At 36.1% G+C, this 25514-nt stretch overlaps 1 protein-coding gene across 1 annotated transcript; it reads right to left on the bottom strand.

Annotated features, from left to right (window-relative positions):
• Positions 1-859: 859 nt before the first annotated feature.
• Positions 860-21130, bottom strand: LOC149289953 (ras guanyl-releasing protein 3-like). The gene is made up of 15 exons (XM_089490161.1): positions 21061-21130; positions 18933-19038; positions 18324-18386; positions 17367-17498; positions 16125-16272; positions 11479-11652; positions 10853-10969; positions 10008-10283; positions 8773-8850; positions 6286-6399; positions 5177-5292; positions 3691-3838; positions 3229-3265; positions 2121-2246; positions 860-1242 (listed from the first exon to the last, which is right to left on the bottom strand). Exons 1-15 carry the CDS (start codon positions 21128-21130, stop codon positions 860-862), a joined length of 2088 nt encoding a protein of 695 aa, XP_089346287.1.
• Positions 21131-25514: the final 4384 nt, after the last annotated feature.

Below are 25514 nucleotides of genomic sequence, written 5' to 3'. Positions count from 1 at the left end.
GCATTTTTGGAATGGAGTAAATGAATTCACTTGATGTCACCATTTATTGCAGCTTTCTGATTAGTGTGCCACATATACCCCTGTATTTTCTTTGAGGTTCTTAATATTCCCAGGAAAGATAGTCCACTGTATTTTCAGTTTTCTGCATTCTTTTTAAAAACTCCAAACGCTTTCAACATCTACTGTGATGTTACCAAACAGAAGCTTAATGTAATTTACTAGTTAACAAAGTTAACTATCTCTATTGTCTAATCAAGAAAGGGTGACTGTTGTACTGAGGTAATTACATGGAGACACCCCTTACACAGCCGCTCTCCTCATTGCTGAACACCAGAATATGATGTCATATCTAGGCACCCTTAAGAACTGACGTTGCTGGGTACAGTCTGCTATAGAGGCTGTGTCAACTTGGTACAGTCCTCCTTGATGTAAATGGGTCAGTTGGGGAGATCACAGATCTCCTTTGTAACTGGCCCATTGGGCAGCAGGAAGCCTGATTGCCCAGTATGGCAATCTGCCCTTGGTTTTGCAGCATAAGGTCTGCCACCTCCTGGACCTGCCAACCTTGTAAATCTAGGTTAGAATACTCTGCCACAGGATGAAGCTGCAACCTAGCCCTAAATCCTCAAAATCCCCATTACCTGTTTATGTAGTGGGATTAGTGCCTCCATCAGCAAAGATCTCTCTCTCCCCCAGCCCACTCTCTGCAAGCTCTTTCCTTAGACACTTGGTTACGATGGTATTGCTAATATCACAACCTGACATGGAGCAAAAGAGATATCTGTGCTTACAGAGCTTACATCAACTATATAGTTGTGTGCCAGACCAAACTTATCAAGTGATATAGAAGTGGGTTTTTTTACAGATACACATTATTCACCTCAGGATAATTTAGTTCCTCTATGGCTTCTGTTGTGTTCTGATCGAGGATATGTTCCATGGTTTGTACTTCCATAATGTCCATATTGGCATGCGTGTTTGATTTTTCATTTTCCCATTTGGCAAATCCTTTATTCTTGTTAGACTTGCCATAAAACTTGCATTTCATCTTAGGAAACGTATGCGATCCAGTGTCACTCCAGCCAGAGTCAGACCACAGTGGATCTGTCTGTGTTGCCTGACTTGTGGTTGCACGTTGCAGACGCACTGAAATTTTTCTTGAGGAACCTGTTACTAAAGTTATAGCTCGTCCGTCAAGATCCTGATTCCCAGCAGGTGGGAATTCAAAAACATCATCTTGGGCTGCAAATAATAGAAATATTGTGTTACTGATGCATCATGATAATTCATGATATTTTAACCAAATATTGTCCTATGAGTAATTTAACAGATGAACTAGGACCAGTCCAGAACTGAAAATTGAAAAAAAAAAGAACTGAAAAAGTATTTAAATTATATCTTTCTAATGTGATTGTACGCTATGTCTGAGGTTTACACCTGAATTTAACAGAGAATTCACAATGCTCTTTTCTTTTATACATTTTTTCCTTAGTTTTCTGTGTTTTTTTAATCAAATGGGTTTTTTTCCATTAATATACTTATTTTTACTTTTGAAACTTTTTTCTGGGGAACAATTTGGGGTCTTTATAGAGATTATGCCTCTCTCTTATAACTACTCGGCACCCTTTATAGTGTTACTTTGGTCCTCACTGCAGTTGATTAAAGAGTGATCAAGCAGGGATCTGATGCTGGCTACTGTTGACAGGGAAGACTCCAGCCGGTGTTATGACAGCCTGATATCCTGTGTATCAAGGGGAAAATTGGCCTGCTGGTACAAAATACGACTAATTAATATGACTTAATATTATGTCTTAAGGGTCATTTGGATGACTTCCCTTAGGACATATTAGTGCATCTCAATGTTCCAAATGGGATAAATATGCCTCCGACCAGAAGCTTGGCCTTTCATAATGTAAAGTGAAGTCAGGGACGTGCAACTATCCTGCAAGCTTTCATGCCAATTACCACTTTGGGTGATGAACCACTTTACCTTTACTGTACCCACAGTGCGTTTTACATACATTTAAAAACAGCAGAAACTGAAGCTAATGAATTCAAAGGATTATTGCATTGTAAGATTTTATAAACCTTATTTAATATGTCACTTTATTGTACTTTACCTGGGGCTAGAGAAGGACTGCTTGGAAGGGAACCATGACTGCTTCCAATAGAAGTTCCTCGGGACAGTTTCCTGCAGGCTAATACTAACAAGTCCTTGCACTGCTTGTGGCAATTGGCACCACAATCTGGGAAAGATGAATACACAAAAAGCTATATTAACCAGAGGTATTGACAAACCCAGTAACTCATGTTGATAAAAGTATTTAAATTATTTTTAACAATTTTAAGTATAATAGTGGGACATTTTTAATGAAATACCCGGGCTATTTGGATGCAAAAACTGGAAAATCTAAACCTAAATACTTTTAAAAGGGAATGTTTAAAATACTGAACATAATACTGGTGTTGGATGGTTTTCAATGCTAAAATACATATCTCAGTGACAATGTATACCTGAATATTATTGCATAATTTGTCCACTTTACTATGTATAAGGTTCTTAGTACAGATGGACCTCCTCAGGCTAGATCAGATAGGCCATAAGATGAGCACTTATTTTCTTATATATTCATTGTAATACTTAATAGTCTTTTCTGTATTTGCACTACACATTTTGCAATCTATGTCAAATATGTATTCCTTTCTACCAAAAAAAAAAGGGAGTAGGTACTTTCCATCTACCCTGCTCGAATTTTCGCTTTCTAACTAAATGCAGAATAAGAGGATTTAATCATGTAAAATGTTGCCTCATGCATCATTTTATCTGTTAACACAACTGTCATGTGAAATAAAATTGGTTGTTGCCATAGACATGCAAAAAGCTAAGTATGTGTTTTTTTTAGTAGTGAATAAACATTGGGATGAACAAATAAAAAACATCTGCACAAAGTAGAGAGTGCATTTAAAATGTCCTCTAAGTGGAACAGCACCTTTAAACAATTGATTTTCAAACAAGGAAACCGATCTTGTAAGCTGAATGATCCATATCATTCACATGAAATACGTATTTTGTATTATACACGGAAATATGTGAAAAAAGACAATAATACATAATAAACAATCTTGCTTTTCTTACTACCCATAGTATACTTTTGTTTATGTTCATAAGTAGCCAGTTGATGTTTTAAAATAGTACACACACCGAGAGAATAGGCACTTCACAACTACCTTTGCACTTGTATCCTTGTTTTATTATACCCCAGAGCTGAAAAAGAAATGCAAAATAGTTTAATGGAACCAGTTGTGGAAAACAAAAAAGGAAAAGCAGGTCATAAAGACGGAAGGAGAAATAGCTTGTCTAAGATAAACAGGATATAACATGACTTAACACCCATCCTGCCAGGGATAGCTCTAACGTCTGTGAGAAGAAATTTTTTTATTCCTTAAGGTTGGCAAAAGCTGGTTGAAGTGCTGGACATCAGCAACCTTTCATGTGTCATCTAGTTGCGTTAGAATAAAGAAAGGGTAGTGTTCCCTTTCTAGTTAAAAAAAAACCAAAAAACTGTCGTAATTTATGTGCGTAATCTTTTTTTTTTTTTCTAAAAAAAAACCCCTAAAACCTCAGAACCCACTTGTTTCTGAGAAAGATGCAGAAAGGTGCAGTACACCCAAAATACTGAGAAATCTTACAAATCCAGCGCAGTGTTCGCAGAAAGTTGGTTTCAGATATGTCATCTCTTGAAAGTTGTGAATAAATCCAGGCCCCATTTTACAGTGAAACTGTGATTTGGCCCTCAGAAAATATGCCATCATTTCTTCTTTGCTGATAAGGCCATCTCTGTTGAAAGAAACACATTGTTAAAAGAAAGATAATCTAATTGTTATATTTGTGTCAACTTCTAATGAGCATCCACTGGTCAGGTGTAATAATTGTTCGGGGCATTCTGATCTGGCCAAAGGCCTATTCCATTCCATAGAGCCCCATGTATCTGGCAGAGCTGTCTTTAATATTAGTTGGATGCTGAGCAAGCATTTTCTTGTCAATCCCCACCCCCAACACCCTAGCATGCAATCATGCCCTCCACTCAACACCAAAAAATATAAAAAAACACAAAGAACAAAAGTACATATCACACTGAAGATTTGGAGGAGACTGTCAGAGTCAGTGCAGTCTTCCCTTCTTCTGATCCTAGAGTGACAACGTGAAAGACATCCTCACTCCAGACACACAGGGCAGGGGAGGTGTTCAAGCGCCCTGTGCGGGCCACTCCTGTGGGGTCCCATTGTCCGTCATCCCCCCCAGAGTCCCTTGGCCCCTTCATTCACTGTGTCACACCTCTCTTTTGCTCCCCCCCATGTACTTCTGGCATAGATCAAATAAACAACACGTTGAAATTGCAGGTCTAGATCATCGGAATAAAACATACAAACCCTGTATGTGGAGGTATAGATTACATTTGTAATGCATGGAAACAGCATTGCAGGTATAGAGCAACCAAATAACACACAAATCCAGCTATGTGCGTTTATGGGCAGGCATTTGTAAGATTTGTAAGGGTAGCATATAATTGTGTATTTTGAGAGTCTATCCATTACTGTTTTGGATGTAAAGAATATAGAATTATGTTTGGACCCAGGGGGACTATTTTGTATTGTTTTAAATAATAAACATAGTGTCCTTTGCTGAGTCCAGAAACTGTTGAAATGTCTGCCATGAACTATATCCATGCCTATCCCTGGCTTTGAGGACCACGCCAGCTCTATTTTCATGTTAAATCCGTACTGGAAGTAGTTTTGCTTAATACATTTTACTGTATAGAAATCTGTGAACACATTGCTTAGTTACTAGAGTTAGGAGATGAGACATCTGTGATGTCATTTAACCCCTGTGCAAGCTCTGTAGTTCTCCCATTGAAATCAATGGAAGTAGCAGCAGCCAATCACCTTTTTTCTAGCTGAAGATTAAAATTTAGCATATGTGAAACTTCCTGCCACTGGTGCAATTCATATGAATAGAAGTACTACAGAGCACGTGCAAGAAGTTCACTTAAGTATACTAGCTCCTTGTTTTATGCAACAGAATAGATGCAAACATAATTCGAATATGTCTCAAAAAGAAATTGGGGGGACTAGAATGTCCCCAAATAACAAGGCTGAGTCATTCAAAGCAACTTACTGATCTTTGTCTAGAACGCAGAAAGAATCCAGGAAGGGAAAGTTAGCAGCTATGCTTTCAAAGTCCTCTTGAGAAATATATCCATCGTGATCATGATCATAATTTCTAAAAACAGACTTCACAGCACAAATTCAGTTTTCACTTTGATCATAGCGATTGCCACATCAAAAACATACATAGAACCAAATATTTATTTCCTTAAGTATCATAATATGTCCTACTTTCTTTAACTGCGAGATGAAACTAACACATTTTTAGCTCACTGACCTGTAGCAACTAATAGAATGACTGGGTTTTAATTCCTCCTGACCACCATCTGACTAAAGCATTTTTTTCATGGATCTTCCCCTTTAAGTATACATGTCAACATGTACGTACATATTTTGAGGGAAGCCAGAAATAACCTTTATTCAATAAAGAAAAAAAATAATATTTGCTTTACTTTGGACCAGCATTGCATTGTTAAGCTGCTTAGAATGTGTTCCTTCTGCAAAAATAAAGGTCTTGTGTTTTATATGCTATGTTTTCTACAGTTATTACTAAGGCCTACTAGTCCAGATCAGCACACCCATCTTTAGCAGGACTTGGTACAGCATCTTACTCTAAGCTGAATATCACCTATACCGATGTAAAACCTGTTGTCCCATTCATCTTTAGTTTGTTTCTTAAATCTCACTTTTTCCAGTTTAAGAATATCGGTTAAAACATGACTTTTAAAGTGAGAACAGTTAGCACGTTGAGTTTTATGTATAGAAAAAAAATAGACTTCACATGCTAAAAGCCAGAGAACCCCACTAGTAGAAGTCTCTGCAGGTTCAGCTCTGATTCCACAACTTTTGTTCAGCTTTCCCAACAATCATGTTTTTAACAGTGAAGTTCTTATTCACCACCTATAATCCTTAATACTTAGGTCTCCTTTATTGAAATTAGCACTTATCATGAATGGACATTCTACTCCTTATTTGGTTGGAGGTCTTCTTGTCTAACACTTCAGAACACACCATGTGATATATTTAGATATTCTCAGCTTCTACTTTTTCATATTGACAAACCACCTGTACAATATAAAACAAAGACAAGATATTTTGAAGTAAGCATGCATATCTTACCTCAACTAATTTGCGTATATGCTTGTTAATAATTGTAGGATCAGGCTTTGTAGTCACTCCTGATGCCCAGTCAAGTGGTACAACAGGTTTGTTAGGAGTTGTTGGGGAGGTTGGCTGTTGGGATACACATAAGTGATTAAAAACTAAGCATGGAAAAACAGAAGGCATAACACTTATGACATCAGCACTTTTTAATAAAACATTATTGGATGCATTTACTAAGCTAATTTAATATCATATGAAATACAGTACGGGAACTACTATTGAAAATCATCTGTAGTATTTCAAACTAGCAATATTCGTCAAAAAACAAACTAGTAATAAATGCTAAATTAATAGAAATAATATTTTACACAAAAACATGTAACCTTAACTCAATCTGATTTCCACATGAAGTTATGTAGCATAATCTATAAATAAAAGGTAGCTTAATAATAACTTTCAAATGGTACCATTCAAGAAGAAATTGTGAAGATCATCTGAGACCTGGTGCTGCTGGAGCCTACTTTATGTCCCTGGTTCTGACTTTTCATTTTTGCTCAACCAAATCTGTTGGCGTGTTGATATTTAGGATGTTTAAGCAAATAGTCATGCCGTATTTTGTTTTGACATAATTATTAAACAATCCAGGGTGAACTTGCACATTTTTGAAGGCATTGTAAAAGGGACATCAACATTAAATTGGATAGAATGTAGAATGACTTTGTTTAAGCATGTGGTGCATATGTAGAGTAGATGAGTGTACTTATAGTGCCACTAAAAACATGGTAGGCTTACTTTAGGCATGTGTCTGGTTTTCCTAATGGTAAATCCAGCCTTGTAAGCTACACGAAGAAGTGCCTAACGTTTCCCACAGTGTCATTATGGAGATATTCTAAAGTAGGGTGACAAGATGTCTCTGTTTTCAGGGGACAGTTGCCAGATTATGATTTCCATCCCCAGTTATTATTTGGCCCTAGAAGTGGTCATTGATTCCCTTTTCCACTTAAAGATAACACATTTTTTAAAAATAACTTGGTATAATGTTTTAAATGCCATAAAACGAATCAACTATAGCTACAATCATTATTATATATATATATATATATATTCCCATTACAATTTTGTTTTCTCTTTTCATTTTAATAATATTAAATAATATACAATTATATAGAATTAAAAATACATTACACAATGAATCATATTTGCCAACTGCCCTGGCTGGGTAACTTTATCCTGCTAGAGCATAATCCAAATATATACCATATCTGGACAAAGGTTTGAGGGATAAACCCTCTAATATTTATATTTAATATTTTACCCAGACATTGGGTGGGGAAACAAATTATGCATGACGAGCTGAGCTAGTAGAAGGTCAGTGATTATTCATTGATTTATTTAAGAAAAAAATGTCATTCTGTTAAAGGGCAATGTCTGTATGGATTTGTTAGCAGACTGTAAATAACTAGCATAGTCTAGCATTTGTATTATTGCTAATTCAGGGGTGAAATCTCAAATTCAAAAAAGAATGTTAAGTTGTTGTACCATTCTGTGCTTAAAACCTAATCTGACCTTGGTTTCATTTTGTGATTTTAAAATCCCTATAGTTATGTTATTTTTCTAGTGCCGTGCAATGGGATTTACAAACGTTTGTCTTTGGTCTCCTGCCTCCATGATATCTCAAAAGATGTCTACTAGAGCATGATAGTTCAAAAAACAAAATATCCTACAAAATTATATTAAATGATTAAACTACTATAAAAAACCTTAAGAAGATACTTATTTATCTTTTTTGTGTTAAATGAGTCCCCATTTTGTTGACTTTCAGAAAAACATCTGACCACACCATTGCTACCACAAGGTCATAATATTACTCTGCGCATTAACAGAAAGAAGTATTTCTGATGATTTTTCTTATCATCTATTAAAGTTATGTGGAAGGTAAGACTAACCTACAACAGTAAAGCACCGAATCTTGTAAAAGAACTAAAACTATGCTACCATTGCAAATAGAAACATATAAAACTAAATCAGGCTAAAAACGAATATTTAATTCCTAATGAACAGGGCTAGTCCAACCCAAATGCGATGAGCAAGTAAATCTGGAAATTTAGATTTTCAGCATATCTAACATTGATTAGTAAGTTTCCGTCAACGGCTAGTAAGACGTTTTTTATGGAGTATTAACAAGGATTATGTTTTAATTTAAATTTTTAGAGCAATTCAACATGATTTTTTAATAAATGAATAGGATCAACTCTATACATCTCTATTATTAGCATTTTCATATAGAGTATAGGAAGGGGTTCTGTTTATTTATTGTCAAATAAACTAATGGAATGGTCCAATCATAAAAAATGCATTGCTTTTTAATAGGATAAGACCACTTCTCAAACTTCAAACTGCAGAATCATGTTATACAAACCTCTATTGTTCTATATAGTTTGGCAAGCCTGGTTTGTAGTAAACCCCCCAAAAAATAAATCAGTATATTAAAGCATGTCTTACCGATTTTGGATTCCTTGGTTCAAGCATTAACGAAAGCTTATAAATATCATCTTCTGTGTGATACAAGTCAAGTGATAGCTTAAAAATAAAATCAGGAAGATATTAATGGAATGAATGCAATATTTCCCTCTTGCTGTTTTGCCATAAGGAGCCAATGTATGCCATAGCTTCGAACATTTAACATTGATTTAATATAATCCTATATGATCTATTGGTTGAAAAAGGTAAGTGTCATACTCTGACATATGCGGACTAAGGCAACAGATCAAGGGCAGCAAAAACCATTAAAACCGAGAGAAGATTGTCTTATTTGGTTGTCCAGCTCTCTAGTGTGCCACTGCTCAATGAACCAGTTACAGGGTAGCTCTCTGATTTTCCTAGCTGGCCCATTTACACTATAGAGAAAGCCTCCATATTATGCTATACCCAATGCTAAACATCAAGGGCAGAGCACTGGAATATGACATCATATCACAGTAATGAGCAGTAAATTCAGTGGCTGCTGTAGATGGGCTTAGGGCAAGGTGAATCCAACCGAGGTATCATCCCAGCCCTACAACCACTTCTATGCCATCAGGCATAAGAATAAAATCATGTCAACCTAAAACACAAATCAAAATAGATCCAGATTAATCTAGTCTCATTATGACCATATGATGTTGTAACCTGATTTGCCATATGAGCCCTATGTGTAAACAAAAAAATAACATTATAATATAATGAGTGCACTAGCCTTATTTTTCATTAATAGTATTTTTCTTTACCAATTATCATTTTTGATAATCTTAAAATGATTTGATGATTTACGGTACCATTGACACATGACTTAAGATTCACAAGGTTATGAGTTATAGTAATGATGTTAAAAGACGTGTTACTATTATTAAATTATTATATTTTTAAAACACTTTCATGAAATACCTTTTAATGATATATACAATGTGTGTATTGAATAAAATATTAACCAAGTAATCTGACAGTATAAGGTAGACAAAGCAAAGAAAAATACACCCTAGTACTGTTAACTTACTCCCATACATCCTAGTATGCTTTTTACCATTTGTCTCTTATTTAATGAAGTAGCAACATTTCCTATGTCAATGACATATTCTTAAAATAATTACATTTTATTTTCTAGAATGAAGGTAAATCAATATATATATATATATATATATATATATATATATATATATTTTATTTTTTTTTATTTATTTTATTTTAAATAAGGTACATACCGTTAGGAGATTAATTAAATCCATATTCGTATCTAAGTGATGAGAAGCACTCTGAAGTGACACCAGTTCATTTAGTGTTACATATAACTGATGCATCTTGACGACATTCACATTATTTTCATTTACCCAGTCAGGAAAGACAACATGAACAGCTATCAAGTCTTTTAAATGAACACCTAATATAGGGATTTTAAATCCTTCACACTCTGCAAAGGCTTTGCGATAATTACAGTAGTTTCCATTGGATGAGACCAGCTCAGTCATTTCATTCCAGATCTGTAATTAAAATAATAAAATAAAAAGTTAAATATTAAAACTGATTCAGGTTTGCCAATAGTGGGAAAAACACATAACCTTGTTTTACAACAACCTCCTTCTATTGGGCTATTTATAGTTGGATTGTAGACATTTGTCACTTTGTTTATGAAAATAATAAATATTTTTTTTTACATTTATTATTGTATTCATCAAAAACAAATAGCATTATTTAATACAACATTCATCTTATTATCTGTATATATATATATGCATGTATATATATATATATATATATACAATGAAACTAAACCTAAAACACAAAAATATGTATATACCAAAATGTGCTATCCTACCAAGAATGTATCTTGGTAGTAAAGCCTGAAGTGTAGAATATCGATTATGTAAAGCTATCTGCAAGAGATATAGCAATTTTTCATGACCTTCTCAATCAATCAAGGTGTCATTGACGGGACATTTTTTACATTTTCCATAAGTGATGATAATACCTCTGCATTCTAATAATAAATATTAAGATAGCAGAATTTAATATCCAGCTTTGTTACTTTGGCTTTATTCATATTCCATACCTTTATGACCTCTGTACAGAGGTGTGAATGAGTATCTTTGAGACGTGATATGGAACTATGGCTCAGTCCTCCAACAACAGACATCAGTGTATTAAAATTCTGTAAGTCAAGCAATTTCTGCAATAGGAACATTCACATTGTTATAGAATTATAAATAAAGCATTGTTATTAATTATTATAAAATTATATTTAACCGTTACTAACTTTTATGTTCATGGTCAATAGTCAATTTAATTTTTACTTATCTCTTCATTCAATATACATCAGAGGAACACTTAGATGAGCGGTGTCTCCTTTAATAAATATTTTGAACAAATAATGTAGAAAAAAATACATGGAATGGACACCTTTAATATTGAGCTTGCTGGTATGCTAAGTAAAATGTAAAGTTTCTGTGGCATCAGCCTCCACTTTTGTGTCACATGACATTTAAACATTCCTTCAGAAATTATGAATGAGGCAAAGTTCTACACAATGAACAAATATTTCTGCAATGAGTTTAATGGAAGGGACAAAACCATTGTTAAATCATAGTTATTAGATTACAGTGTATGGGTCATTTGCTCTGTTCCTTTCCATTATTAACTTAAAACAACATAGATTATTGATTAATGCTACAGATTTACCTGAGCTACGTTAATATACTTGGTAATAACTTCTGCCCTTTGATGCGGAGTAGGCTTACTGAGGACCATGATCTGCACCCATTTAGAGATTCCATTGAACAGAGCGATGGACCTTTCCAAAGTTGGATTGTTCTCCAAGCATCCGTGGATAACATAGCTTTGGTAGTCTATAAACTAGTTGCAAATAAATACATATGAGATAAATGTATTTTTTTACATTTTCAGTTTCAGTCACACAGAGTTATATACATCATTACAATAAGAGGGTTCACATCAGGCCAAGTTCTATGATACTATGTTATATGAATAGAATGTAGAGAACATCCTTTTTGTAGAACCCATTCACTAAGTAATACATGAAAATATTTGAAGAAATAGAAACCCATACAATCAAAAAGTAGCAAGTAATACACACGGTGAATAAATAAATAACAGAAATATCTATGATACAAATATAAATATAAAGTGCAAGAAACAAACCCCACTGTTGTGTTAATAAACTCAAATCCAAAACTTGCTGAAGATGAAAAAACACCAGTGACCGCACACCACAAAACAATAGGTGTGATGGGAAAAAAATATGAAAAATATTATCTATGTATCAATGCAGCTATACGAGTCCTCCACTGTGAGTAAAAACAATAGACTTTAATAAAAAGAAACAATCTCTGCACTTACATCTCAGTGAATAAAAAAACGCCAAGCGTGTGGCTTGATCTCCAATATCCCGGTGTCCAGCATTCCTTCAGGATCAAGTCTCTGGTGGACCAACATGCTGGACGTTTTTTTATCCATTGAGATGTAAGTGCGGAGATTGTTTCTTTTTATTAAAGTCTATTGCTTTTACTCAGTTTACGCTTCTGTGTTGTGCTCTCTTGGAGTCTCTCTCTCTCTATATATACCGTATTTGCTCGATTATAAGACAACCCTGATTATAAGACGACCCCCCAAAATCTGAATATTGATTTATGAAAAAAGAAAAAGCCTGAATATAAGACGACTCTATAGGAAAAAAGTTTTACCAGTAAATGTTAATTCATGTAAACTACGTGAACAATTTTTTTTTAATAAAAGCTATGATTGAGAAAAATATTTTGTTTTTATTTCTTTTTCTTTTTTTCAACCTGCCCCTCTAGTTATGCATATCTGCACCCTGGCTTGCCCCAGAAATGCCTTATACCCCCTATATGCCACTGTGCCCCATGATATGCCTTTTAATCCTCTAAATGCCACTGTGCCCCATGATATGCCTTTTAACCCTCTAAATGCCACTGTGCCCCATGATATGACTTTTGACCCCCTATGTGCCACTCTGCCTCCAGAATTGCCTTATACCCCTATATGTCACTCTGGAATTTAGGGGGTTAAAAGGCATATTATGGGGCAGAGTGGCATATAGGGAGGTACAAGCCATTTCAGGAGGCAGAGTGGCGTAGATAGGGTTAAAAGGCATTTCTGGAGGCAGAGTGGCATTAAGGGGGTTAAAAGGCATATCACAGAGCACTCTGCCTCCAGAAATGACTTATGCCCCCAATTTAACACTCCCTCCCCCTCCCTCCTCCAAACTTACCGGTGCTTCTGAGTCCCCGGTGCTTAGATTCGTGTAGAGCTGCGGGGGATATGGATCTTAGTCTCATAGTCAGACCTAGTTGAGGTCTGATTATAAGATGACCCCGTTTATAAGACGAGGGGTATTTTTCAGAGCATTTGCTCTGGAAAAAAACCTCGTCTTAAAATCGAGAAAATACGGTATATATATAAGATCATCCGCTTGCTTGGGGTCTGCTTTAAGGAGATAATTGGATGACAAGGCTTACGCAATCTGAATATCATACTACGTGTATTAGTGGGCTCAAAGGGAGCTCTCTTTAATGTAAGAGTCTGTCGAGTTATTTATTATATCCACAAATCGATTTATATACTACACTATATTATCTTCGTTGTTTTTTTTATCTTCTTTCTGCTTGGACTCAGCTATCCCTCTATTCATCTACATTGTACCCTCAGAGGAGGACTTTTAAAACTGTATAATATCTATATATATATTGGTAATATTTTTTTTAATTCATTTCACATCACACTTACTCTTCTTGTGCTTGATCACTAGTGTTTTTTCATCTCCTCAAGTCCCCCATATAAGCTTAACATTTTATCTAACTTATATTGATCTTATTCAACATGTAACATTTTCTCTTTCACATGTGACACTTTTGTCCTTGTAATTCCCCTTAGTATCACTTTGCTATTTATAGAGAATTTAGAGGACAAGGTCTGTTTTTCTTCTTAAATGGACCTGTCACTTTTCCAGATCCTACATTTTGCACTTACGTACATATAATATATATACAAATAATATAATATATATGTTTAGTAGATATTTCGGTGTAGCAGTTAAGGGCCAGACAAACAAATCTGAGAGCCAGTTTGATATTTGATAGTAGCCAAAAAGAGGTACAAAAATTAATATAGCAAGGCATAGATCTAAAAAATCTAGGAAGCCAAGATAAGCTTTGTTATATGCATTTAAGCTTAATAAGTTACTGTTTAATTGGAAAAAGATTATTATTGGCTCCGGCAGCCTTTTCAGAGGCAAGATGAGGAGAAAAGAGGTGAGTTCAGACAGGCAATTAACCATACTTAGGATGTGAGTTGACCCTGAGGCTCATCAAATATTAATCTTTTAATAGATTCTATTGCAGTGACTCACTTATAGAGGAAACCAAAGGTCTCTAATAATAGTCTTTTTGAAAGCCATTGTCAGGAGGCGATGAAGCCGTCTGTATTAAAGCAGGGATTTTAACTGTGATGTACCAGTAAGAAGAGCACCAATTTGGATGCTTAGATGTTGGAGTGTCCCATGAATAATTGATAGGTATGGTGCTGGGTTTTGTAGTTGAATAATTGATATAACACTTAAAACTTAGAGGGTGGAGAGTCAGAAATGTCCTATACTAGTCAGTGTTGAGGTAATGCAACAGCCTGAAAAAAGAAACAAAACTGGGAACTGAGTGCTTCATTGACCACTGATGAAGCATATTGAAGCCCATGGAACAGCGCAGCTTAGGTGGAGTGGGCCTTGACAGAGGTAGGTGGTGTGCATAAGGAGTGATTTAATTTAATTGGTTCAAATTTGTTATGGGTGGGGTTACTATCAAGGTATATAAGTGGCAACCATTTTGTAAACGGTCACTTAACTGCTTTTCTAAATCCTGGTTGTCCCACCCTCCCTCCCTTTACTAGTGGGTTGTGGGGGTGACTACCCCGTTTTGTCACAGCGGCGGGGATAGTTGGGGATTATTGTTTAATACGGTGGATTTTGTGGTTTGGTTTACTAATTTGACTTGGTTCAAGTTAGTTTGGTAGGTTTCGAGCTGGCCTGTGGCTCGGAACCTGGGGTGGTGTAGGGGTGTCTCGGTATGCCCCTGCATTGGTTGTTTGGTTAGGTTGGTGGTGTAGGGGTGTCTCGGTATGCCCCTACATGGTTTATAATTTGGTTAAACGGTCTGGTAGGGGTGTCTTGGTATGCCCCTACTGTGGTCAATGTGTTAAGGTGGAGGCACCTGGTACGTGTTGGTGCCATTGTTATACGGTTAATGTGTTTATTACGGGGGTCATTGTCATTGTTAATAAAAGGGAAATCTGTTATATATGTTTTAACCATGGTGGTCTGTTTTGACATTGACCTTTAAATATTGTAAATGTTAATAAAGCTGTGGAAATTATATTTGCACCTAATAAAGTGTGTGCGTCGTTATTGGGTATAGGGTACGGTCATCCTGGGCACAAACTCAACTAAGCGCTGGTCATCACGTAGGAACAAAACAACCTCTTCCCTGTGGTTTTCACCCTTTGAGTGTCATGTCCACTCTTCTGGCATACAGAGGTTAAGTGGATTGAATTCATCCTCTTTATCTACTTTAGATTTTAGTTTAAATACTACTCTCTCTATCTGAGATGACAGACACTGTGAAGAGGGTGAGACACCATGCTTCTCCAAGGGATTAAGGATATTTTAACATCAATGGACGAGAGACAGAGGGGAAGAGGAGCACCTGCCATACTATATAAATATATTTAAACCATCATCCCACTGAGGGGGAGATGTGGGTATAGTTGGGTCCTATAGTACCTGTGGATGTTTTTTAAATACCACCCCATGCCAGTAAAATCATTGACAGGGGAGAGGGATATGGTGACACACACCACCTCACTTTCCCCACCATCACTATTTTAATGTATCTGATAGTTGTTTGCTTTTGTCAACTCACATTATGTTGACTCTACTGTCTTCAAGTGTGTGTGATTAAAGTGCTTTTTGTGCATATGCAAGTTGTGATTGGTGAATATATATATATATTTATATATATAGTGCATCTTGTGCACATTTTGTTGCAATAACTTGTGAATAGACCTGACAGTTTATAATCGTGAAATCCACCCACATCATTAATTACATATTTAGAATGCTCAGATTAGCAACAAGAATTCATCTGTAGGTTGAAATAACACATACAATACATTAGATTACACAAGCACTCTAACAAAAGTGCATCCTGGTCTAGGGAGATAAGAACATTATATTGTATCTGCGCTGCATTCAACACAGAAGATTTGCCAGAAAAGAATAGAACAATAATCATTCTTACAGATATCCTTCTGAAAGCCTTATATTCCAGAAACGTTAGATGCTCTGCAAGCTCGATGGGCTCCAGATGGTCAAACAGAAGGCAAACCTTCCCTTTCTTTGATGTTTTCTTCCTCTGCGTGACTCGTCGCATCCAGTCATACGATGGGCTGCAAACAAAAGTAACAACATGTACAATCGCCATTCACCAACCACTGCCAGAAACCTCTTATTGTAATGAATGCACAATTATTTTTCTAAGCACTCTCTACGCAAGTCATGAGTTCTAGAACAATGGATTAAACAAACATAGTACAGCTTGATGATTTGTAACATGTTCTTTCACAACAGGGCTGCGTAGCTATGAAAGTCCTGTTAAGTGTTAACAGGATTTAGTGTTTCTTTCTTCTTGTTGGGGCCGAATGCCGGTAACTCATATGCTTTTACTATACTTTGTCCTAAATATATATCAAATAAATGAGTTACTGTATTTGGATGTTTCCGTGATACATCACATAAAATCATGGGACATTTTTAGTAATGACGATGTGGACTGTTAATGACAAAATACAAACCCACATTTTTTGTGTACTCCACAAAATCAACAAAACAAAAAGGCCATTGAAGTCAAAGGGTCTCATTAGATCCCTACCCTAGAACCTCTCTCATCTCAGCTGGAGTTGACTGACAGTGATAGCGAGTATATCACATGGATGCAGAATCCCCCCATGCATTTGTAACGTGGACCAAACAACAATTTAGGGGAACCACTGAGCTATCATATTCTTTAAGGTGCATATGATGGCGAGTGTGTCCGTTTTTAACTGAATAGTAGCTTTACTACCAGATAAGTGGATTAAGTGATCACTTAGGGACCCCCATAAGAGCCACATGCACTCACATAAATTACTGTTCATCAGAGCCAGACCACGTGAAATCCACCTTGTTAATTTTGTATTCACCTCTGTAATAGTGCTACAGAATCAGCTGGTGTTTTATAACGAAATTTAACAAAAAAAATGGGTACCATATCTCAAAAACATTAACTACAATTGTGTAGATATTTGGTTACAAATCACCAACAACTGCCAGCAAACGCCATAGTGCCTTATAAGGCTGGAAAAAATAATTTAGCTTTTTTTTAACTTCTGTGACCTTACATGTCCTAACATTGATAGCCTGGTGTCTGCATGACTAATTTATTGAAAACATGATCAAATGAGTAATAGTTATTCTTTACAAAATGTGCAGTGAACAGACTTACATGCTGGAAATGTCTATAAGGTGGATGTGTTCTTCGTATCCCAGCTGACTTGCTAGTTCTCTGAACTCCTCCGTCAGACGAACTAAACCCAAATCCAAATTAAACTCTGCTGGGAATTCCAAAATCCAGTATCTATGAACAATAGAAAATGCAATGACATGATGAAGAAAGAACATTGCAAGAAAACATATATACATAAACACTATAGAATGATAAGTACTATATCTTAAACTAAATAAGCCCAGTAGTGGGTCAGGGGTAATTCCCAGGGGTAATGGCTATGAGGAGGGAGCAGCAGGGATGTTAATGGTGACACACAAGAAGATGGGAGATAAGTGCTGAGGGAACTTGAGAACAGGCAGGGTAGTAAACGATGATACAGACGAAAAAGCGGGAATACGGTGTTAAAGTATTCTGTGCTAAAGGGTGAGATGACAGGGGCAGAGAGGGAGACGATGAAAGAAAAAGGGAGAGACAGAAAAAATCAAAAGTAGAGTAAAAGAGAGATTGAGAGAGAAGAAAGATTAAGAGGGAGAGAAAGAAGAAAGCAGAGAGAGAAGAAAGAAAGAGAGGAAGAGAGGGTTACAAATGTTATGCTACATTCGGATTGGCCATTCAAAACAATGCAAATAAATATACATTTTGAAAAATATCAATAAATAAATAAATACTTTCACTATGAGATTGAACCAATTTTGCCACAAGAATCTAAAAAATGAGCCGGGATTCTTTATGCAAAATAAAGGTGTTTGAATTTAAATATTATTTGAAATTCAGCGTAATCCTTTGAGGTGAATGATCAGTGTCATAGCTTCCTTGGGGCAAGAGGGGCAGCTGCCCCGGGTGCTGCAAGGTGAGGATGCTCTCAAGCTGCCGGTTGCAACGTGTTGCTTCTTCGCCCAAACTTTAAAAACAAATACTAAGGACAGACAAGATTTTACTTACAACATGATTTACCTCATAAAGTAGCAGGTCTTTAGACGTAGGTCATTGCAGTGCTCTCCACTGGCATCACGATAAGTACGAGGGTTAAGGAAGACTTTTCCAAAAAAAATAGTTTTAAATAAAGCATATCCACTATGGATGTGTGCATTTTGCATATAATAACTGAAATGTAATTATATATACACAAAACATTTTAAGAACAGAGGATTTTGGGTCCAAAAGAAGATGACCAGGGCCAGACTAGGGATGACTAAGCAGCCTTGGTACTTGATGTACTAAATGATGTACCTACGGCCAGAGGCTGGGTGTACATATTTTTATATTCTTTTATATAGGTTTTGCAGACTGCTCAAGATCATCTAGGTGTAGAGATCTTTTACAGCTGCCCTCTGTAAAGCTATTATCACAGATATCTTAGAGGAAGGAACCCAATTTAAACATGCAATGTGTCAGCACAACAGAAAAAAACAGAAGTAATTTTTATGTCAACACTAAAAGGTGGAAAGGAAAAGAAAACATTAATGATATATTATATATCAGTGTAAAAATAAAATGTTTTCCCCAGAATGTAAAATATGACAGTCCCACTTTAGCAGTTAAACCCCAAAACACAAAGGATATATTGAGAGAAGTTTGCCAGCAAGCTCAGTAGAAGACAGATACCAACGATGCATTAACAAGACAGTTCTTGGCAAAACATTGTCATTGTTGAGTTCACCTTTCTCATCTGTCAAAATATATGCAGAGACAATCAGTGATCCAATAATAAGTATTTAATTACCTTGTGGTGTGATAAGGGGGTAGTTAAAGCCAGGCAACCTTATGCCTGTTGGGCAAATCCAGTTCTATAAGGGGGTGGCTGCCTGGAGAGCATGCAGTAGAGTTCTGGTTTTAACTCACATCAACTTCACTATACATTATAAAAAGTCAAACCTCAATGCACCTTTCCTGCAAGAAGAGCTTTGTTACCCCTGAAAATGCATAGGTAAATCAGTGATTCCAGCTTGCTCCTTCTTGCAGGTCAAACTTGCCATCTTCATTACGCATAATGAATTATTTGAGTAGAAATCACAACTCGCATGCCAAAAGGGCTTATTCCTATAGCAGCCCCAAAGGTATTTGGCAATCAGCACTATAGATACAAACAGTCCAGTCTTACCAACCGTGCCCTAAAACAAGCCCCCCAAAAAACAAGTTGGGGCTCAAATGACACCCTCATATATAACTGCTCCACACCCCCAACAGTTCAAGTGTTTACAGCAGAACACACAGACATGGGCAATGTTTCCCAGGGTTTCTGCCAACTTGCACAGGGTTCCTGCAAGATGGGGAGACACTTTTTCACTGTACTCATTGCTTCCTGTCGCAAAGGAAGTGCTCAGGATCTGGACAAAACATAATTGTAAAAATGCCTCTTTGTGTATGATTCCAGATGATACACTGTTTTTAATTTATAACTAACATAATTTTAATGATGCAACTCAAATATTCTATTGTATCTACTCTTAATTACAATGAAAAAGCCAAAAAAAACAAAATCTTTCATCTAACTTGGCTAACATCTCAGGCCTACGGAAAAGTAACACATTCGAGCAGTTCAGATGTGATAGTCTCAGTGTGAATCACACATTCCAATTAAAAGCAGCAATTATTCCAAAATTTACAACCTGCTTAATACTTGGCAAAGTATTAGAAGTTTTCTTCACAGATAGTTGTGAAATAGATATGGTGCGGAATTTATCTATTCCTTAGTTTTACTAAAAAGAGCTTGAATTTTTAGGGCACAACTATAGTACTTGGTGGATAAGAAACTAAAAGTATCTCTAACAAAGTGATATCAATAATGATCATTATGATAGTTGCCAAGTCCCAATAGTTTGGCCCTCCATATACTACTCATGCGCAATTATTTTTTAGTGTAAAAGAGGCATTAAGCAAGCACAATAAAGGCAAAATCAGGTTGCCATCCAATAGTGGTTAATGTGTGGCAAAAGAGCTCTCTCTATCACAGCTTAAGCTGATTCTAACTATGTTTAGAGCTAGTACCATACATTTCAACATAAATACCTGAAGTAAATAACTCTGTTAATTGCTACCAATGTATTTATGTACACCAAATGTGTTAAGCACAGTCCTCAAGTCTTGTATTTAACCTGAGTTTTAATTCCTGTACAGAACAACTAACATTTTGTACCATCATACTCTATTGAAAACATGGTGAGTCTACAAAACCCCCGAGAGCTCATAGTATTGCAGGTACTGTCATTAAGACTCTCATGTAGTATTGGCCAAAATCACAACACTTACTTTACCATACGTTGGCATTAGCAAAGTTTGCTAAGAATTGTGAGATGAGCCAGTTTATGGCAAATCCTCCCCAAATACATTCTTTATGTCTCACAGAAATCGTCAACACTGTAACTGTAACATCTGAGAAGGCTTTTTTCAAAGATGTCTTCTGAAGTGATGCCTACATTTCATTAATTTTATCGCTATCCATGTTCATTCGACCCGTTGTAAGAAATCGGTTCTCAGTTGAGCTACATTCTCTTATGGTCAATCACAATTTTTTACATTATGTTTGTATGCAACTATATCTATCAAAGGTTGGTGGTAGGATGTATCATACATTTTAGAAACATAATTCTGCTTAGCTTTTTTTGGTGAAATTCCTCAAAGCATTTTTAAGATATTTTTTTGAAACATAATAGATGTTAAATAGATCCAATAAAAGTACCGATAATCATACCAAACAGGTCAATGCACGTGTATAAAAGTTCATCCAGTGTAGCTGCTTTCCTGAAGGCAGTAGAACCCATTTTTGCTCAAACATCAAAGATCCAGAACATTATAATGGAGATGCTTTTGTGATGCATGCAGGATATCTTAGTCAATTCTCACTAGTGCTGTTAAAAAAAAAAAAATAAAAAGATAAAAATAATCACATTAAGATCTGTGAAAAACAATGTTTATATATTTAGAAAGCTCCAAGTGTTATTTTAATCTGCTGTTAACATATTCCGCTCGGATGTTATCACAAGATGTACTGATACTAAGAGATTTTATAATTAAATAAATAATTTAAATGCATTTGAAAGAACTACGGCTTAAGAAACACTTAATATTTCCTAGAATCTACAGGGGCTTAAAGTGTTCAAAGTACATTTTCCTTTATTATTGGTTGAAAAGCAATTTCCAGCTACGCTAATGTGTCACCACAAGATAAATTGTTTTCTAGTTCTTTTGATATTAATTAATAATAGTTTCTTAGTAAGGGAACACATGGTGATTACTGAAAGATATAATTATTTAGAGCACACGCAGAGAAGAAGAATTCACTTTGTTATGACAGAACTCTGATATAATTCAATCATCCCTTGGATTGGGTATTTTTTTCTTAAAAAATTCTTTTACAAATTTGCTTGCGTTGAAATAAAATGTACAGAACATGGTGTTCTAGATTTTTTTCCCAAGAAAAACAGTGTATATGCTTTTTAAGTGAGAAGTCAACTGTTCTGTAATCATGGTTGTATACAAAGCAGGTCTTTTTGCAACATGAGGTAACTTGTTTTTTCCCATAGGAATATAGAATTGGAACCATTAAGTCTACCCATCTTTAAATGTTTTAAAAACTCAAACCTTAATCAGTCCTTGGTCATGCCTTCAATTCAGGATAGCCATATGCCTATCCCATGCATCTTGAAATTGCCTTTCTATATTACCTACTGTATCACAATGGACTCAATGGGTGAGGATTTGGGTATGTTCCACACCTTTTTCAAATAAATTACCATGTTATTTTATGGGAAATAACTTGATAGTACTAGTATTTGATGCTTTATAGTTTTGCAGGAACATCTTCTTCTGTGGTTCTACATATTTTATCAAAGTGAGCTAAAGGTCACTATGGCCCTGGTAAAAAGAGGTTGTTGGCAGAAAATTCCTAGTATCATGAATACTTCCATAATTTTTTATATTAATTTTCTTTGAGGTCACTCAATTGCAGAAAGTAAAAGTGTGCAAGAGGGGTTTTTTTCTGTTAAACTACAACAAAACAAGCTGTATGTACAAGTAAAATAACCTGCCCGTTAAAGGAGAAGCTAATAGCCATCACACCTTTTCACCTATACATAATATATTGTAAGAGCAGTTTTAATATAACCTGTTGTATTAAATTAAAGGGACACTCCAGCCACCATATGCACTTTAAAGTAATTGATAGTGGAATGGTGCCTTTCTTACTTACAAAGTACTTTATTATAAAAGTAAAAGATCTAGTTACTTACATAATATCCTTTTTCAATCATCACACCTGCTGTGGTGCACACATACGGGGTAGTTCTTACACATGTCATGTAACGGCCCCTGGCATTACAGCTTGGCCGTTTGAAAATTACTCTCTATGATGTTAAACAAATACATTTTAGCAGACCTGTCGCTTTGTTCTTTCCTCTGAAGGTTTCATCTTGGTAAATACATTTTTAAAAAAAGCACAACGCTTTTCTATGAGGCAAAATTTACTTTTTAATGTTTCTGTTGGTGTGTTTAGTTAAAAGTGTTAAATTTAGGGGAAGGTAGCAGAGCACATTTGAATCAGTGAAATTACGTACAGATGGGTAAATGTGGTTAAAAACCAATGCACTCCATATGGTCTTCTTTTATCACCTACGTGATTGCAGTCATTACCAAAACTTCTCACCACTTTCCAATTGATTTTAAGAACTGTTTCCTTAAAGGGTTTCAAATCTTATTCCATATTTTGAACGTGTTATGTCTCAAATCGAAGGTCCTTCAAGGTACTACCTACTCCTTCCTGTAAAATCTTTCTTCGTAGTTTCCACAGGTAATTGTAATAGAAACTGAAAAGGGTTGTTTTAAAGCTGCCACATCTGCAAATGGTTATTTGCTGAGAATCTTAGAGTGCAATTGATTTGGCTAATTGGATCTGCAATTTAGTAGATTCCCATGCTGACCATTTCTAAGTGGATACCGATGCATTTTGCATGCTACAGGATAGCCTCTGCCAAGAAGTTCTCTGATGTCCTGTGTTTTTAACTATGTTCTAAAGCCATTGCACTCCATCAAAAAGTAAAACATATAATAAATAAAAACATTCTAGAAATTTAACACCAATTCAATATTCTATTCTGCTCCATCATGCACAGATTTTTTTTCAAAAAATGTGTCATGTCTTTCAAGTCACCCTGTATACTACCTTGAAGTGACCTGAAGACCCTACCCTCCTCTGATGTGGTGCAACGATTATGGTCAATGAGCTAGAGCAGGAGTTGACTGGAAGTAAATGGATCACATGCCACAATATGTGCTCGGCCGAACACAGCTCCTCCATGAAAAATAGCTGAGGAAGGTAAAAAAAAAAGGGGGCAAATGCATATAGAGGAATCTATAGATTCACCCCATGCAGTTAAAAGGACTGCACATCTATTATATGCAATAATGTACATATGATGGCTGGAGCGTTCCTTTAACCACAGCTTATACTGGGCTCAGTGATCAGATGAATAACAGCCTTGTTCATTGTTGAACTAAAATTAGAGTTCATCGGATGGAATGCCCATCTGAAACTACCCTACAACAGCCATATTCAATGTAGCACTCTCATCTGCCCTATGATACTTGATTATGTTAAAGCAGATTATATTATTGTCACTTACAATTCAAATTGATTGACAAAATGCTTATTAAGAGATTTTAAGATTTGCTGAGTGTAATGAGTAGCACAACTTATAGACTTAAGGGCGAGTTGTCAGAAGAGTTTGCAAGACAGTTGCTATTTCAGACCCTCACTTTACTACTGTTTGGCAGGTTTCTCTATCAAGAACGTCTTAAACAGGGCCAGCCAAGCTCTCCTTGCAGTAGAAGCACACTAGTATTGAATGTTCACAATGCATAGTTAAGTTATCTCTCTCTTTAGTGAAAAGACCCCAAGAGCCCATAAAAAAAAAGAATAAATATAACGAAAACTCTCAGAATGGACAATTTTGTGTTCGTGAATCTATTACGACATTTATGAATTTATGGCAACATAACACAATGTCGATATCACAGCTATAAAAGAAAGGCTCCAGACAAGGTAAGGCTTTGAGGTGTGTGAGATGTGTGTGTGTGTGGGAGGCAGGAGAGGTATGGGAGATGTGTGAGACGTGTAATTATGTGATGATAGAGTGAGATGTGATAGAGTGAGGATGTATAAGTGTCATTTTGAGTGTGTGTTAGTGTGAGTGTGTAAGCCTGTGATTTTTGTTGTGTGTTAGAGTGACCGTGAGTGTGAGAGTGTGTATGTGTAAGTTAAAGTATGTGCATGTTAGTGTTTTAAGGTGAGTGTGTATCTGTTTGAGAGGGTGTTAGTGTGAGTATGAGTGCAAGTGTGTGCGCTAGCGCTAATTTTACCGGGGTGGGGGAAGTGAACGATAGGCCACTTGGCTTTATCTGCTCTAGCCAGAGGATGCCAGCCCTCCCTTAGTCCCAGGTACTGGATATAGGTTTCCCCACAAATCAGTAACAAAATAACGAGACACAAGACTGTAATTTTTTTAAAACAGGTACTCTATTTTGCCCACCACAGCAAGTGGATTGGTTCTCCAACTAAAACGACCCTTGTGACTCAGCCGCAGAAAATAGCCAAGAACCATACTAAAGTAGCCACCTTAAAAAAACATACAGCCGATGCCAACCATTAATTTTCTGGTAAGACATGGATCCAACCAGAAACAACCTGTGGAAATGGTAAGTGGATAGACTGCTCACTCCTTAAACTAGAAAAATAGCCCCCATAGGCACACTGCTGCTAAATAGTGTATCTTCTTAAAAGGGGAGGGGGTAGAAGACTCTGTTCTTTTTTCCTAACCTAACCTGACCTCTGGGCTGACCACTCGCTGCACCCTCCCGTATTTCCACTTCAGGCCAATTCGGGTGCTTTTCATAACAATGACTGGTGACACTACAATGGTGAATGTTGGAATATTTTCTTTACTGCCTGTCTAATGTAGGTCTATATATGTTCCAAATACAAACATATTTGTGTGCTTTTCCTTCCTCAGAGAGTATGCCAACCAATCCATTCTAACGAAATGTTTGGGATATATATATATATGGTATACAGGGACTGAGTCTAGAATACTAAATGATTTGCTTTTATGATGCTAGCAGAAGCAGTACAACCTGTTATTCCTATTGGTAGAA

This window comes from Sceloporus occidentalis, unplaced genomic scaffold, assembly GCF_023333645.1.
Source record: "Sceloporus occidentalis isolate IW3139 unplaced genomic scaffold, rSceOcc1.0.p SCAF_42, whole genome shotgun sequence".
Taxonomy (NCBI): domain Eukaryota; kingdom Metazoa; phylum Chordata; class Lepidosauria; order Squamata; family Phrynosomatidae; genus Sceloporus; species Sceloporus occidentalis.
Note: the sequence above shows the minus strand (reverse complement) of the source record. Positions and strands in the feature narration are given on the sequence as shown.

Coding starts and splice junctions, on each gene's coding strand:
- LOC149289953 (XM_089490161.1), bottom strand. CDS start 21,130: ATGGGTTCTACTGCCTTCAGGAAAGCAGCTACACTGGATGAACTTTTA. Junction 19,039..21,060: donor CACGTGCATTGACCTGTTTG/GTATGATTATCG, acceptor ATATTTTGACAG/ATGAGAAAGGTGAACTCAAC. Junction 6,400..8,772: donor AACCAAGGAATCCAAAATCG/GTAAGACATGCT, acceptor GTATCCCAACAG/CCAACCTCCCCAACAACTCC.